At 38.7% G+C, this 16,627-nt stretch overlaps 1 protein-coding gene across 1 annotated transcript in view; it reads right to left on the bottom strand.

The window, feature by feature from the left end:
- Positions 1-16,627, bottom strand: part of CRYBG1 (crystallin beta-gamma domain containing 1) — a 71,909-nt gene that overhangs the window by 4,260 nt on the left and 51,022 nt on the right. The window contains exons 17-20 of the mRNA XM_027775113.1: positions 13,202-13,341; positions 11,877-12,000; positions 11,304-11,462; positions 9,626-9,788 (exon numbers count right to left, since the gene is read on the bottom strand). Coding sequence (XP_027630914.1) covers positions 9,626-9,788; positions 11,304-11,462; positions 11,877-12,000; positions 13,202-13,341 — 586 coding nt within the window. The remainder of the gene's footprint in view (positions 1-9,625; positions 9,789-11,303; positions 11,463-11,876; positions 12,001-13,201; positions 13,342-16,627) is intronic.

Here is a 16,627-nt window from a genome sequence, read left to right as displayed (position 1 = left end):
CACTTTCTGCTATATTTTGTGGACATTCAGTATATACTGATTGGGGATGTACAATATTTGTCTTTTATAGTCTGACTTATTTGACTTAACATTAAATCTTCCAAATTCACATACTTTATATTGAATGGCAGTCTTGCTGTTCTTTTTGGCTAAGTAGTATTGCATAGCGTGTATGAATCATGTTCATTTCAGTCCAGTCATCATTTCTCGGGCATTTAGGTTGATTCACTGTCTTCACAGTTGTGAATAATGCTGCAATAAGCATGGATGTGCAAATGCCTTTCCCGTTGAGAGTTTTCCTATCCTTTGGGTATTTACCAGGGAGTGGGAGTCATATGGTATTGGGTTGTTGGGAAAGTCATGTCATATTTTTCTGTGCAAGAATGTGTCATGACTTTTACGAAGACCCAGAAGTTCTATTTGTAAATTTTTGAGAAGTTTCCATACTGTTTCCCACAGTGGGTATACTAATTTATATTCTCAACAGCAGTGTGGGAGGGTTCCCTTTTCACCACAATTTTTTTTTTTTTTTTTTTTTTTTATTAAAGCCATTCTGATTTGGGTTAAGTGATAGCTCTTTGTGGTTTCAATTTGCATTTCTCTTATAATAAGACAACATTTATTTATATGCATTTTGGTCATTCATATATCCTCAAGAGTTGTCTGTTCATCTCATTTGTTCATTTTAAAAATTGGATTATTAAGTATTTTGCAGGTGAGCTTCTTTAGGGGACTAAAGCTGAATCTTTAGCTGAAATATAGTTTGCAGATATTTTCTCTCATTCTGTGGGTTGTTCTTTCACTCTGTTGTTTCCTTGGCTGTGCAGAAGTGTTTGAGCTTGATGTAATCCCACTTGTCTATTTTTGGAATTGTTGCCTGGTCATTACAGGTCTTATTTAAGAAATCTTTTTACTACTCCAGTGTCTTCAAGTGTTCCCTCTGTGTTTCCCACAACTAGTTTTTTTTCCACAGTCTGATGCATTACATTTGGATCTTTGATCCTTTTTTTTTTTAATGGTCAGAAACAGGAGTCCAGTTTCATTTTTCTGTAGGTGGATATTCACTTCTTCCAGGACCATTTACAGAAAATCACCATTTACTTTTTTCCACTGAGTTGTCTTGTGCACTTTGTCAAAAACCGATGGGTTTTATGTTTTGAGGTTCATGTCTGGATTCTTGTTTGATTGGTTTATGTGTCTGTTTTTGTGCTAGTACCATGCTGTTTTATCACAGCTTTATGATATATTTTGAGTTTGGGTAGTAGATGCCTTGTACTTTATTCTTTTTGCATAGCACTGCTGTGATGATACATGGTATTTTATGATTCCAGACAAATTTTATGACTGTTTCTCCTATTTCTGTGAAGAATGCCACTGGTAATTTGATTGGAATCATATTGAAATAGTGAATTATTTGGGTAGAATTGACATTTTAGTTATATTGAGCCTTCCAATCCAAGAACAAGGGATGACTTTTTTTTTTTTCTTTTTGGTATCATATTCTATTTCTTCTTTTAGTTTCTCATAGTTTTCCTTATAGATATATTTTACCTCTTTGGTTAGATTTATTGCTATTTGTGTGTGTGTGGCTATTGTATATAGGATTGTATTTTTCAGTTCTGCCTCAGTTCATTGTTGTTGTATAAAAATGCAATAGATTTTTAATATTAATTTTGTATTTTGAAACTTGACTGAATTCATTTATCACTGCTAGGAGGGTGTGTGTGTGTGTGTGTGTGTGTGTGTGTGTGTGTATATTCTTTCGGATTTTCTATGTATATAATCATGTCGTCTGCAAATAGGGAAAATTTCACTTCTTCCTTTCCTAATTGAATGCCTTTTATTTTACCCTCTTATCTGATTACATTGGCTAGGACTTTAAGTATTGTGTGGAAAGGAGTAAAGAAAGTGGATATCCTTGTCTTGTTCTAGTTTTTAGTGGGAAATCTTGTAGCTCTTTCCCATTCGGCTATGGGTATGTAAAATACGGCTTTTACTGTGTTGAGAAATGTACCTTCTGAACCTATTTTGTTGAAAGTCTTAGTCATGAACAGATGTTTTATTTTATCCAATGCTTTTTCTACGTTGATTGATTCTATCATATGGTTATCTTTATTTCTGTTAATGTGATGTGTTACTGTTTTGTGTATATTGAACCATACTTGAGATCCTAGGATAACACCTACTTGACCATGATGTTTAATATTTTCAAGGTGCTGTTGGATTCAATTTGCTGGTATTTTGTTGAGGACTTCTGTATCCGTATTCACCATGGATATTGGTCTCTAGTTTTCTTTTTGTTATATCCTTGTCTGCTTTGGTATCAGGATGACTGATGGAGGCATCACAGAATGAATTTGGGGGGGTTCTTCTATTTGGATCATTAGAAATAGTTTGAGAATTGAGGTTAACTCTTCTTTAAAAGTTTTGTAGAATTTAGAAGTGAAGCCTTCACGACCTGGGCTTTTTCTTGTTGAGAGATTATTACTGGCTCAATCTCATTGTTTGGTATTGATCTTTTCAGGCTTTCTACTCCTGTTCAATCTGGTTTTACTGTACGCGCCCAGAAATTTGTTTGTCTCATCTAGATTTTCCACTTCACTGACATAGTCACTCATATTACAGTACTCACTCATGATCTTTAGTATTTCTGTGACATCTGTTTTAACACTGCCTGTTTAATTACTGATTTTATTTATCTGGTTGCTTTCTCTCTTTCTTGGTTAGTCTAGCTATTGGTTTGTTATTTTCTTTATCCTCTCAAAAATTTTGTTTCACTAAATTTTTGTATTTTAAAAATTTTCAATTTCACTTATTTCTGTTTAATCTTTATTTTTTTCTTACCAGAGACAGGTTTTTTAAGAGTATGAGGAAGCACCCCCAAGGGGGGTATGACCACACCTAACTCTCTTTTCCTCCGCTCTTCTCTGGGGATTTGGGGCACACATGTATACACACTCAACATGATTTTTTTTTAAGTCACTGAGTCTGGGACTCAAAACTATGCAGTCAACCATGTGGGATCAGATTGGCTTAACCACCATCCCACTTGGCTAGCCCTACTACTTCTTCCTCCTAGTACTTTTGGGCTTTTTCGATTATCGTTTTTCCAGGTCCTTGAGATGTGTCTAAGTTGTTTGTGATTTTTCTATTTTTCTCTTGTAAGCACTAATTGCTATAAACTCCTCTCTTAGGTTGCTTTCTCTGTGTCCCAAACAAAGATAATGTGTTTTTTATCATTGAGTTCAAGATATTTTTCAATTTCAGTCTTAATTTCTTCAGTAGTTTTAAAGTCATTCAGGAGTAAATTGTTTAGTTTCCATGTACTTGTGTATTTTTGCAGGCTTTCCCTGTTGTTGATTTTAAATTTAATTCCATTGCAGTAAGAAAACATGCTATATATAGCTCATATACTCCTAAATTTGTAATGGCTAGTTTTGTGCCTTAATATGTGGTCAGTCTTCACAAATGTTCCATGGAGAACTGAGTAAAATACGCATTTTGTTGTTCTGGATGAAATGGTCTATAAATGTCTGTCAGGCCCATTTAGTTTATGGTATCTTTTCTCTCCTGTGTCTCTCTATTTTTTTGCCTAGATGGCCAGTAGAGTGGGTGACAGTGGGATGTTGAAATTTCTAACGGTTTGCATACTGGCAGTTGATACCTCTCTTTAGATTTAGCAGTCTTTTATGTATTTGGGTGCTTCAGTGTTGGACGTGTAATTATTTGTAGTAGTTTATCTTCTTGGTGAGTTAATCCCTGGAATACTTTACAGTATCCTTGTCTCTCTCTCTCTCTCTCTCTCTCTCTCTCTCTTTTTTAATCTTTTTTACAGTTTTTACCTTGAAATCAATTTTGCCTGATACTACTATCATGACTCTAACCTTTTTTTGTTGTTTTTCCTGTTTGCATGAAATGACTTTTCCCAGCCCTTTACTTTCTTTTATAAAAATAATTATTTATTTTTAATTTTATTTATTCATTTATTTTAATTTGACCAGAGAGAGACAGAGAAAGAGAGAGAGAGAGAGAGAGAGAAAGTGAGAAAGCAAGCCACCAGGTCCGGGACTCGAACCATGGTCAGCCATGTGGGAGTGTCCAGCGCCTTAACCACCATGCCACCTACTAGTCCCTCCAGCCCTTCACTTTCAACTGATGTTTGTCTTTATCAGTGAGGTGTGTTTTTTAATCCATTCGCACAATTTTTCATTTAATTAGGAATTTACTCCATTAACATTAAATGTTATCATCAATATGTGCAGACTTATCCCTGCCATTTTGTTAGTCATTTTCTTAGTTGTTTTGTGTTTTCTTATTTCTGTTGCCTCCCTTTCATTTTTTTGATGTGGTATTCCCTGAGTAGTTCTTGAAGAGCTGGTCTGGTATCAGTGTATTCTTCCAGTTTTTGTTTATCTGGGAATAATTTTATTTCTCCTTTCCATTTGAAGGATAATCTTGCTAGGTACAATATTCTTGGCTAAGTTGTTTTTTCTTTCAGAATTTTAAATATGTTTATATGTTTTCCCATTCTTTCCTTGCCTGCATTGTTTCTGTTGAGAATCTGAGGTTAGTCTGATGGGATATTCCTTATAAATAACATAATGTTTCTCTCTTGCCATTTTTAGATATTGTCTTTGCTTTTTTGACTTTTGCCAATTTGGCTGTGATATGCCTTGGAGAAGATCTTATGTTGAATACATTTGGTATTTGTAGTTTCTGGGTCTGTATGTCTCTCTAGGTAGAGGAAGTTTCCAGGTAGTATTTAATGACGGAGATTTTCTATGCCTTTGTGTCTTTGCCTTCACTGTAATAACCACTATGTGGATGTTTAACTACTTAACAGTGTCTAAAATTTCCCATATATCGTCCTCATTTTTCATGGTTATTTTTTTCACTCTTTTTGGTGGCTTAGACTAAATGAGAGGTTTTGTCCTCAAGGTGAGAGATCTGCCTAGTCTAATCTGCTGCTGATGCTTTCAAGAGAGATTTTAATTTCTTCTCTTGTATTCTTCATCTCCAAAAGTTCTGTTTGGTTGTTTTATAGGGTGTCTGTCTCTTGATAGAGCTCCTCCTCTACATCATGGAATGATATTCTGATCTCTTGGAACTGGTTGTCTGTTTTCTCTTGCATCTCACTGAGTTTTCTTATGAAAAAAATTTTTAATGCCTTTTCTGACATTTCTGTGATTTCCTATGCCTTATATTATCAATGAGAACTTTCTGTATTCTTTTGGGAGAGATTTATATATTTTTTTTTTTCTTGTTGTCTCTGCATTTATTTTTAGGTCTCTGACAGAGTACTCACTTCTTCCTAATTTTTGGCAATGAGAAGTTACTGTATTCTTTTGGGAGAGATTTATATATTATTTTTTTCTTGTTGTCTCTGCATTTATTTTTAGGTCTCTGACAGAGTACTCACTTCTTCCTAATTTTTGGAGTATATTCTCTAATGCCAGCAGAGACAGAACAGCCCTAGGTCCAAGTGCGCCCCTGGTAACATGGCTCAAGAGGAGCTGGAAGCCAGCTACTTCCTTCAGATCAGATTAGGGCTTATGTGGCCTGTGTATAAAACAGTTCAGGGAGGTCCAGAGGAGCTCCTGTGGGTGGTGTCAGGGCAGGTAGTTATTCCCCTGGACTTCACTCTGAAGGGAGGGAGAGAACAGTCCTGCCCACCTGCCAGACAGGGGATAGTGACCAAATTTGCATTCTCAATTGGATGTGGGTGCTCTGTTTTTGTGTCTTCTGCTCCAAATGTGCTGTTAAGTCTGGCTTGTAAGCAGAGCGCCACTTGCTGGTTGGCTTGCAGGATGGCATACTGCTTTTAAGCGTTGAAATTTGTAGAAAATGCTGGAATCTGCAGTGGGAGTCTGGGTTTCAGAGTTTCAAGGAGAGTTTTTTTTTTTTTTTTTTCATTTTCTCCCCTTCAGTGAGAAAGGTGGGTAACTAGGGGTGGTGGGGATGAGTACTGCTGGAGCCTCACAAGCTTCAGAGGAATGATTTCCTCTTTCCTCTTGCAAGTAGAAAGTATGTGTTCCAGACGTCCCCGCTGGCTTTCTCTTGCACTTCGTTGGTCATGCCTCACTCCCCTGCTGGCTGTTTAGGCATTTATTAGCCTTTCTTCTCAGAGACACACCAGGACGGTTGTTTCTAGTTGGCTCTCTTTTTTTTTGGAGAGGTTTTTGCCATAGGGCGCGTGCGCTCGCCAGACAGAGAGAGACAGAAAGACAGAAAGCGAGAAATCACCCCCCAGGGGGGATGGTCATGCCGCAGTCCCTTCTCCTCCATTCTCCTCTCGGGATCTTGGGCACGCACGCACACGCACCCAGTATGAGTTTTAAGCCACCGGGTCCGGGACGCGAACCGTGGTCGACTATGTGGGAGTCCAATGACATAGCCATTACGCTAACTGCTGGTCCCCTCTAGTTAACTCTCTTGATCCCATTCTCCCAGGTCAGTAATTCTTAACCTGTTTGAACTTGGGCTGATTATCTGTAAAGTGGATATTTTACCTGTCTACATACTGACAACTATGCTCTGTAATGTAATATGTAATGTGAACATATACTATAATTACTGTGTGTGTTTTTTAATATTGCATTTATTTTCTTATATCCCAGGATCCTACTTGCATGTTATATGCTTGTCTGGGTCCTCATCCAGGCTGTAGTTATGTATGTTGCTTTCCCTTGTGTTCCCTAAGTGTAGTGCACTGCATTGTCCTTCATTACAGGAAGTCCGTTTGCATCTGAGGAGCTTTCCAACATCTCAGGTTCTTTTTTTTTCCTAATCCCGTTGTTAAGAGGATTGGCTATTTCACCTCCTGAGTTTCCCCCATGGTTACCAAAGCCTCCCATGGTTACCAAAGCCCCCCATGAAAATATTCAGTCTTATTCTCTTTATCCAAAAATGATGTTTCTTTACCATTGCATCTGAATGATAGCATTGGCCTAGACCCCTGATTAAAGTGAAATTGAGCCAATTTCTAGTGTTGAGTAAAATGGAGTATGTAGTGTAGAATGTTACACTGGTTTACTAAATTTAGAAAACATAATAATGCTGGCTTTCCTGATAGGAATAATTAAAGTGCCTGTTAATAATTTAAAGCAAAATTGCTTGTCAGTAGCAACACTAGTTCATTCATTCCCCATGTACAGGTTGGGTCAGTCTGGTTTGTTTTATGTTATTTTAAAATTACCATCAGCAGTTCTTCCAGCCAGGTCTTTAGACCTGCAGCATTAGCAACACTTGAGAACTTATTAGAAAAGCAAGTTCTGGGGCCACAACTCAGGTCTACTAAATCAGAAGCAGTGAGGATGAAGCCTCGCAAGGGATTTTGATGCAAATAAAGTTTGAAGACCATTAGCTTAAATTATTTTTCCCAAGCACCATCAGCTCACTCCTGATTAACTTCATCGAACACATGTTCCACTGAAATCTTCTTGGCTGTATTTTAATTCCCTTTAGATCTTAGATCTTTGCAATGAAAGATTACAGGACTAGACATGAAAATTATCCACTATAGTAAGCACTATCACAGCCTTTTATCTTATGACTTTTAGTCTAACACTATATAAGAAATAATAAAACAATGCTTTATTATAATTAAACAGATGGTCTGAAGCCAGGTGTCCAGATTCCAGCTTGACACCGACAGGTATGAAATTATGGTCAAACTAACCCTCTGAGCCTTAGTTTTTCAGGGTTCTTGCAAGTAGAAAGTATGTGTTCCAGACGTCCCCGCTGGCTTTCTCTTGCACTTCGTTGGTCATGCCTCACTCCCCTGCTGGCTGTTTAGGCATTTATTAGCCTTTCTTCTCAGAGACACACCAGGACGGTTGTTTCTAGTTGGCTCTCTTTTTTTTTGGAGAGGTTTTTGCCATAGGGCGCGTGCGCTCGCCAGACAGAGAGAGACAGAAAGACAGAAAGCGAGAAATCACCCCCCAGGGGGGATGGTCATGCCGCAGTCCCTTCTCCTCCATTCTCCTCTCGGGATCTTGGGCACGCACGCACACGCACCCAGTATGAGTTTTAAGCCACCGGGTCCGGGACGCGAACCGTGGTCGACTATGTGGGAGTCCAATGACATAGCCATTACGCTAACTGCTGGTCCCCTCTAGTTAACTCTCTTGATCCCATTCTCCCAGGTCAGTAATTCTTAACCTGTTTGAACTTGGGCTGATTATCTGTAAAGTGGATATTTTACCTGTCTACATACTGACAACTATGCTCTGTAATGTAATATGTAATGTGAACATATACTATAATTACTGTGTGTGTTTTTTAATATTGCATTTATTTTCTTATATCCCAGGATCCTACTTGCATGTTATATGATTGTCTGGGTCCTCATCCAGGCTGTAGTTATGTATGTTGCTTTCCCTTGTGTTCCCTAAGTGTAGTGCACTGCATTGTCCTTCATTACAGGAAGTCCGTTTGCATCTGAGGAGCTTTCCAACATCTCAGGTTCTTTTTTTTTCCTAATCCCGTTGTTAAGAGGATTGGCTATTTCACCTCCTGAGTTTCCCCCATGGTTACCAAAGCCTCCCATGGTTACCAAAGCCCCCCATGAAAATATTCAGTCTTATTCTCTTTATCCAAAAATGATGTTTCTTTACCATTGCATCTGAATGATAGCATTGGCCTAGACCCCTGATTAAAGTGAAATTGAGCCAATTTCTAGTGTTGAGTAAAATGGAGTATGTAGTGTAGAATGTTACACTGGTTTACTAAATTTAGAAAACATAATAATGCTGGCTTTCCTGATAGGAATAATTAAAGTGCCTGTTAATAATTTAAAGCAAAATTGCTTGTCAGTAGCAACACTAGTTCATTCATTCCCCATGTACAGGTTGGGTCAGTCTGGTTTGTTTTATGTTATTTTAAAATTACCATCAGCAGTTCTTCCAGCCAGGTCTTTAGACCTGCAGCATTAGCAACACTTGAGAACTTATTAGAAAAGCAAGTTCTGGGGCCACAACTCAGGTCTACTAAATCAGAAGCAGTGAGGATGAAGCCTCGCAAGGGATTTTGATGCAAATAAAGTTTGAAGACCATTAGCTTAAATTATTTTTCCCAAGCACCATCAGCTCACTCCTGATTAACTTCATCGAACACATGTTCCACTGAAATCTTCTTGGCTGTATTTTAATTCCCTTTAGATCTTAGATCTTTGCAATGAAAGATTACAGGACTAGACATGAAAATTATCCACTATAGTAAGCACTATCACAGCCTTTTATCTTATGACTTTTAGTCTAACACTATATAAGAAATAATAAAACAATGCTTTATTATAATTAAACAGATGGTCTGAAGCCAGGTGTCCAGATTCCAGCTTGACACCGACAGGTATGAAATTATGGTCAAACTAACCCTCTGAGCCTTAGTTTTTCAGGGTGTGATATTGGGGGAGGGTGCAGTGGGGAAGCAAGGAGGGATTACACAGACCCCTTAGAGTAGTTGTGAAGGTCTCAAAATAACGTATGTGAAGTGTTTAGTAATAGTAGCTGGCACATAGTAGGGGGTCTCTTACTATGATTCAAAGACTCCATTTAAAAGAACAGATTTTTTTCTTAATGAAAGAAAGACACATTACACTATAGAAAGTAAAGGAAACGATTCTTACCTTTGATGTCCAAAACTAAATTTGGCTTTAACTTGCTGTAGATTCTGCCATCTGACTTCATGCTCCAGAACTGGCTGTCCACGTTCTGGTCAAGCGCCAGGCCGAGTTTAGAGCCGGATGTTACTAGGCTGCCCACGATCGTCAGGCAGCAGTCTTCGGCTATCTGCTTAGTGGAAAGTGACATATCTTAGTGGGTACATGTTTAAGTCTTAATTATTTCCCTGGTTAAACTGACTTTTAAAATGGCCTTGGGTCCTGGCTTCAGTTATCTACATGAGGCATTTCAGCTTATACTCAGAGTAACTAGAATCAAATATTTATGTCATTTATACTAGGTGATGAAAGTGAGAAAACTCCCAATTCTTGTCTATTTTAAGAGACTTCTGCCCTTTGCAAGACTCTCTGTCTTGCATCAGAATAGCAAAACTGCCTCTCATGATATTTTTCTCTGTCAGAAGTGACTATGAGCTGAAGCTGGGTCTGTAGCTAAATACCACTCACCCTCCCACCACCCCAACATATCCACCTCTGCCTCGCCTGACCTTCCGGTTTATGAATAAACCTCTAGTTTTGTAGCAGCAGAATGGCTAAAAGGTATATTATCACTTTAAGTTGTATTTATTAAGTTACTCTTGTCTTCATGAGAAATACCTAAAGTTTTCTAAACAGGCATGCTGTTCAGCTGTAAGAAGGTAGAGAAAATACAAACTCACTAAAGAGTATCTTAACAAAGAGACTTCATGAGTCCTTCCCTGAAGCTAATCTGCCCTTAATAAATAATGTATGGCAGTCATATGTCAAATGCCATAAACACATAAACTGCTGAAAGGCACCATTTTCTTGAATTGTTCAACGTAATTTAAGGACAGAGTTAGCTGCTGCTCATGCTGTCTATTACAGCGAGTTTGTTTTCCAAGCTATTTCTTCTATGGCTGTCTAAGCGGTGCTTTTGTTTACTGAGAGGATTCTCCCTCAAGCAACAGACTCAGTTAACAAGTTGAGCTCCTTTTCACAAGGCTGTAAGCTTAAGGCTGTAAGCTTTTTGCTGACTCATGGACACCATTTTTTTTTTTTAAAGCACAGTCAAGCCCATAAAATCAAGGAGTAAAAAAGGTATCTACAATAGAAGCATGAACTTCTCTCATAAAATCTTACTACATTCAGCTTTTAAATGTCTTGTTACGGCAGGAGTAAAGTGAGAAGGGGAAGGGCCATCTTCTACTTTACAACCTGACAATTAGGAAAGGATCCGTGTTGTACACGCAAAGGTATCTCTCCACCCTTTGTCTTATTCTGCAGTGTTCTACAGGATGGAACGAAACCCAAGCGTGATTTTTGTTGACAGGGCTGGGACTCATTATTTATTAGCATCTCAAGCAAATTAAGGAAAAGGGGAAGAACAACAAACATTTTCGTTTTAATTACTATATAAAAATCAAGAATAGATGTACTCTTATCTTGGATCAGTAGCAGGCTTACTTCTCATTTTAAGTTCCTTGACTGGTTCTGTCAGAGTTAGGAAATAAATGTTTTCATTAAAAAAAAAAAAATCCCAACATTTCTGAAAGTGCTCCAGGAGTCAGGCAATAGCACCTACTTGGAAATCAAAAGCCTGCTAGGGGATGAGCCGCTTCCCCACAAAAACATCACAGGGCCCTGTCTGATCCAAAAAGCTCACCCTGCATTTGATGCATCCTTCTTGATAAATCCAAATCTGGTCATCAGCACCAACATCCTCCATGACCTGTATTCTAAGAAGCTTCAAATCCTCTAAGTTTCCATTGGTTGACATAAATAACCCTGTTGCTTTGTTTCGAAGTCTGAAATAAATTCGTTTCTAGAAGACAAAACCCCCAGCAATTGACATCTATAAGTTATACTGTTTAGAAACTTTGAATAATCATAAATACCAGGAAGAATCCAAAGTGAGGTATGACTTGGGGATAATTACTAGTCTCCAAGTTTTAGGATTTTTCTCGAATCAAAAGATGTGGTCAAAATTTCATAGTGCCTAGGGCAGGGAGCCTGGCTGTGGCCAACCCAGGGTGTGGGACATTGTTTGATTTGGGTTTGATAGCATCTCTGAATCAGCCACACCTCTTATCACCAGAAACAGCCCAAATTCCAGGGAAGACAGGGTGGGGAGGCTACTTTCATTTGAAACTAAGAGGTGGAATTGTATTTACCAAAAAATTTTAAAAAGAAATTTTTCAGAGAAAGTCTACCTACAGCATGGAAAAGAGAAAAATACCTGAACAAAAGGTCGTAGAGAACCTATTTGCCGACAGCCACTGAATTCATACCAATTAGGTACTTCTGCTGGTGACAGTAAGAACTGTCGACCTCTGTAATTGCCATACTCATAAGTCACCCATCTGAAAAAAAAGGAGATAGCCACAGCAAATCACAGTGGACTCTAGTTACAGTTTTTTTTAACAGTCTTACAATTTCTAGGCTGAATTTTATACTTTACATATATAGCGGAGGAAGGAGGATTGAAACTACCTAATTTCCCCCAACACTTAGAGCAGCCATTGCATGACAAATAGCAAATTTTTTTGAGAATTTATGCCAAAAAGACCCATTCTTGAAGAGAGAAACAGGTTATTTCCTTCCAACAAAGCAATGAAATCATCTTTTAGTGGGACAACCCAGTCCTTCCCGTGAGCTTTTCATAAAACAGCTTCAGTTATAACAGATCTTGAAGTTATTTAAAGAGGTCATATTTGCAAAGCTTTAGTGTGTAGTATGTGGTAAGTGCCAAATGTGAGTTAAATAAAAAGTAGTGATAAACTTTTGTTTAAAACCGTAATTTTCCTCAAATCCAGAAAGCTGCTAAAGATATCGAGGTTCCTTCTAGTCAGAGTTGCTGGTGCCGCACACCTGAGGGAGTGTGAGTCCACACAGAGACCAGCACGTGAGCAACCCAGCAGCCTCCCCACTCCTGATATAGTACCTCAAGGAAGAATGCCCTCTATTTCTAACCCTGGAACGCTAAACTGTTACCACGTTAGCTATTTTATTAGAAAAACAAAATATTAATTAAAACCAATATGTACAACACACTCTCCTAGGAACTTTGAGAAGTGTTAAACAGTCCTTACTTTAAATAAACTGAAAATGTGGATAAGGAGATGAAAGATGTTTTTACAAAGGACCTTTTCCAGTGAGAGAAGTATATTACAAAGGTACTTACTTATTTATGAGATATTTTGCTATGGGGCACCAGAGAAAGATGGAGAGAGAGAAAGTGAGAAATCACACTGCTCCCAAGGGGAATGGCCACACAGTCCCTTCCCCTCCATTCTCCTCTTGGGATTTTGTATCCACGCACACACGCATCTGGTGTGAGTTTCAAGCCACCAGGTCTGAGACTTGAACCGTGGTCAGCTATGTGGGAGTCCAGCACCTTAATCATTATGCTATCTACTGGTTTTGGTATATAATTATTAACCCTTACAGAAAAGAAGAGGTTATATGACACTTAGTTTAAGGTTAATGCAGGAGAGAGTGAGTCTGATCAAACTTGATTTTTACAATGATCTATTTGATCGAAATAGAATGTAGGTAACTCACATGCCACCAATAACCTGAATGGAGCGTATTTGTGTGTTGAATCCCAGGGATCGGAGGTTAACCGTTTCTGCATTTAATTCGATCTTTTTTCCTTTGAAGTTTTCTCGTTCAAAAAGAATAATCACTGGTTCAGAAAATTCCTGTTCAAGAACAAAAATATTCTGGTCATCTCAGTTAATAATTTGAACTTAGGTGAACATCATCTTGTTTGAGGAAAAAGCACAAGATCTACAATCGGCCTACTCATAAACTCCCTTCCCCGGGAAGTCTGAAGCTAGAGGAAGGATGGAGGGGCAGAAAATTTTTACACTGCATAGAAAGACAATTTTAAGTAGTGTTATTAAGTAGGACAAAACAAAATACATATTAAAATCTGTTAAAGGAAATATCACCCATAATCTACCATACTAGTATTTCACGATTTTTTTTTTTTGAGAGATTTTTGCTATAGGGCATGTGTGCTTGCTGGAGAGACAGAAAGAGACAGCACGCAGAAAGAGAAAAATCATCGCCTGGGAGTGATTGGCCACACTGCAATCCCTTCTCCATTCTCTCAGGATCTTGGGTGCACACACAGGTACCTAGTGTGAGTTTTAAGTCACTGGGTCCGGGACTCAAACTACATGGGAGTCCAGGGATATAACCATTACACCATCTGCTGGTCCCAACTTTTTAAGTAGCTGTGTCTCCTTCTAGCATCTGATGCATACAGGCAGGTCAACATATTGCACAGGTAAATGGCTATGGGCCTGGAATAGTAACGCTTCTACGGGAATTTATTTCCAACCTAATTGTTTCCACTGGGACAAAGAGGGGCTGGGAAGCCATGGACATAAATGGCCAGGGTCAGGGGGCGATGGCAGTCTGGTGTCTAATGGCACCACAATTAATCCTACTACCTAATCAAGGAAACCACCTCTTGTATGTATTTTCAAATGTCTTTGTTTTGTTCTCTGTATTGTCAATAAAGCAATGATTCTATATACTGGTGCTCCCCAAATTATTGTTGAGGAGAGAGAAAAAAAAAAAAGGACAGAAGCCCCATGTTCAAACTATCATTTTAAAGAGGCCAGTAGCACAAAATGTACTGATTTTCAGAAAAATGAAAAGTTGGCAGTTACACTTATTTTTTAAAAGTGTATTTATGATAGCATATTCATGCATATGAGCAGGGAGCACCTTTGAGAGAATACTGTCACCCCATGGTTCTCTTTCTCTAGCCTTCCAACTTGTCAGGCTCTTGGGCACAGGTGCACATACCTGGCAATAGTTTGACCCCAGGATCCAAACCCCAGCTCAACCATGTGGCTTCCAGCACTGGAGTTTGGTTTGCTACAAGCTGCACCACCAGGCAGGGCCATCTATTCGCTTTTTCCACATTATAAACCCCTGTGACCTACACTAAGCTCTAATGATAATACTCCTAAGCCATAAATGATACATCAAAAAAGCATATGGGGATTACAGACTTTCCCTCCCTGCTTGAAGTTTTGTGGCAAGGGTGTGACACTTCACGCCACATTTATGTGGATGTGCCCTGACATGTAGAGAAGATTTTTGTACGTCAGTAAACAGAGCAGATTAGTGTACAGAGTTGGTTTGTATGGTCTATGAATTAGGTTATATAAAATATACGAGGAAAACCAAGACAAAAATTGTAGTAATATTAATGCTTTCATTTTTACTGCACTTTTCTCTGAGATGGCATGCCAAGAATGTTATAAATATTCAATGAAGCTTTTTTTTTTTGGAGAGGTTTTTGCTATAGGGTGCTTGTGCTCATCGGACAGACAGAGAGAGACAGAGACAGAAAGTGAGAAATCACCCCCCCCGGGGGGGATGGCCACGCCACAATCCCTTCTCCTCCATTCTCCTCTCAGGATCTTGGGCACGCACACACACGCGCCCGGCGTGAGTTTAAGTCACCGGGTCCAGGACTCGAACCGCAGTCGACTACGTGGGAGTCCAGCGACATAGCCATTACACTAACTGTTGGTCCCTGAAGCTTAATATTTTAAAAAACATTTTTTCAAGTTTAAGACACAGTTAAAGCTCTGTAGTCATACTATGTGTAAATTGTTCATTTCCTCAAATCAAAACTTTAAAAGGACACAATTTCTAAGGATCGGAGTGATGGAAGCATATATGCCAAGTTCTGGCTGAGGGAAGACATTTGAAAGCTTTAAAATCTATACGTTTAGGTAGCTTTTAGAATTCTAGTCAGGTTAACTGTTGAAAAGTCTATTTCATTAGCTTGTAAGCTAATGAATCTTATTACTCCATGTGTCGCTCCAACCATTTTACGTCTCAATAACATTGTAGTTATTTAACAGGCAGGTAGGGTAAGATACACCCAACTCACAAATATGTTCTTCCTACATTTAAAACTGAAATCACCAACTACATTTTGTTTAAAGCTTTTAATGAGAGATTAGCTCACAAAAACTAATAAAAATTTCCAAAAGTACAGACACATCAGACCTTTCTTTTCAACTGCCAGAGGCATGTGTGCTCACCAGAAAGACAAAAAAAGGAAGGAGAAACAGCCTGTGGTGGAGTGTGGTCGTGCTGCGATCCCCTCTCCTCTGTATCTCTGCCCTGTCAGAACTTTGGGCACACAAGCACGTCCAGTGTGGTTTTCAAGCTGCTGAAGCCAGGATTCAAACCACACGGCTGACCATGTAGGATCCAGTTTCTGTAACCATGGGGCTATGGGACTGGCCCTAGACTTTATACCTGCACTCATGATCTTGCAGTTTTGTGATTATTGCTTTGAGTACATTAAACTGAAAAGATTCTATCCAGAAGAGGGCAGTATGATCCAGGTTAGCACATAGGCAGAAAACTGGGAAAAATCATTTGATTACAAAACTAAAACCACATGGACCAGCAGATGGTGTAACAGTTACATCACTGGACTCCCACATAATCGACAGCAGTTCGAGTCCTGGACCTGGCAACTTAAAACTCAGGCTGGATGCGTGTGCATGCGAGCCCAAAATCCTGAGAGAGGATGGAGGAGAAGGGATTGCAGGTGTTCATCACCCATGGGGATTTCTTACTTTCTGTCGCTTTCTGTCTCTCTGACAAATGCAAGTGCCCTATAGCAAAAATCTCTGAAAAAAAAAAGCTAAAACAACCAAGTAATACTAGATTACAAAGCTAAAAGGAATTTCTGCAAATCAGTAATAACAATAAAAGATTTAGTAAACCAAATAAAATAAAGAGTTGGGTAAAGGCCACGAGTAAAAATTTACTAAACAGAAAACCCAGATGATAAATAAGTGTATGAGATTCCAACTTCACAAACAGTGAAATAAATATAAACCCAATAATGAAATAATATTTGCTGCCCATTCCATCAGACTGACAAAAATTAGAAAGCCTGCGAATAATCAGGAACGGCAGCAACATGGGCAGCAGGAA

This window comes from Tupaia chinensis, unplaced genomic scaffold, assembly GCF_000334495.1.
Source record: "Tupaia chinensis unplaced genomic scaffold, TupChi_1.0 Scaffold000527_1, whole genome shotgun sequence".
Taxonomy (NCBI): domain Eukaryota; kingdom Metazoa; phylum Chordata; class Mammalia; order Scandentia; family Tupaiidae; genus Tupaia; species Tupaia belangeri.
This window is presented reverse-complemented; position numbering and strand designations above follow the sequence as displayed.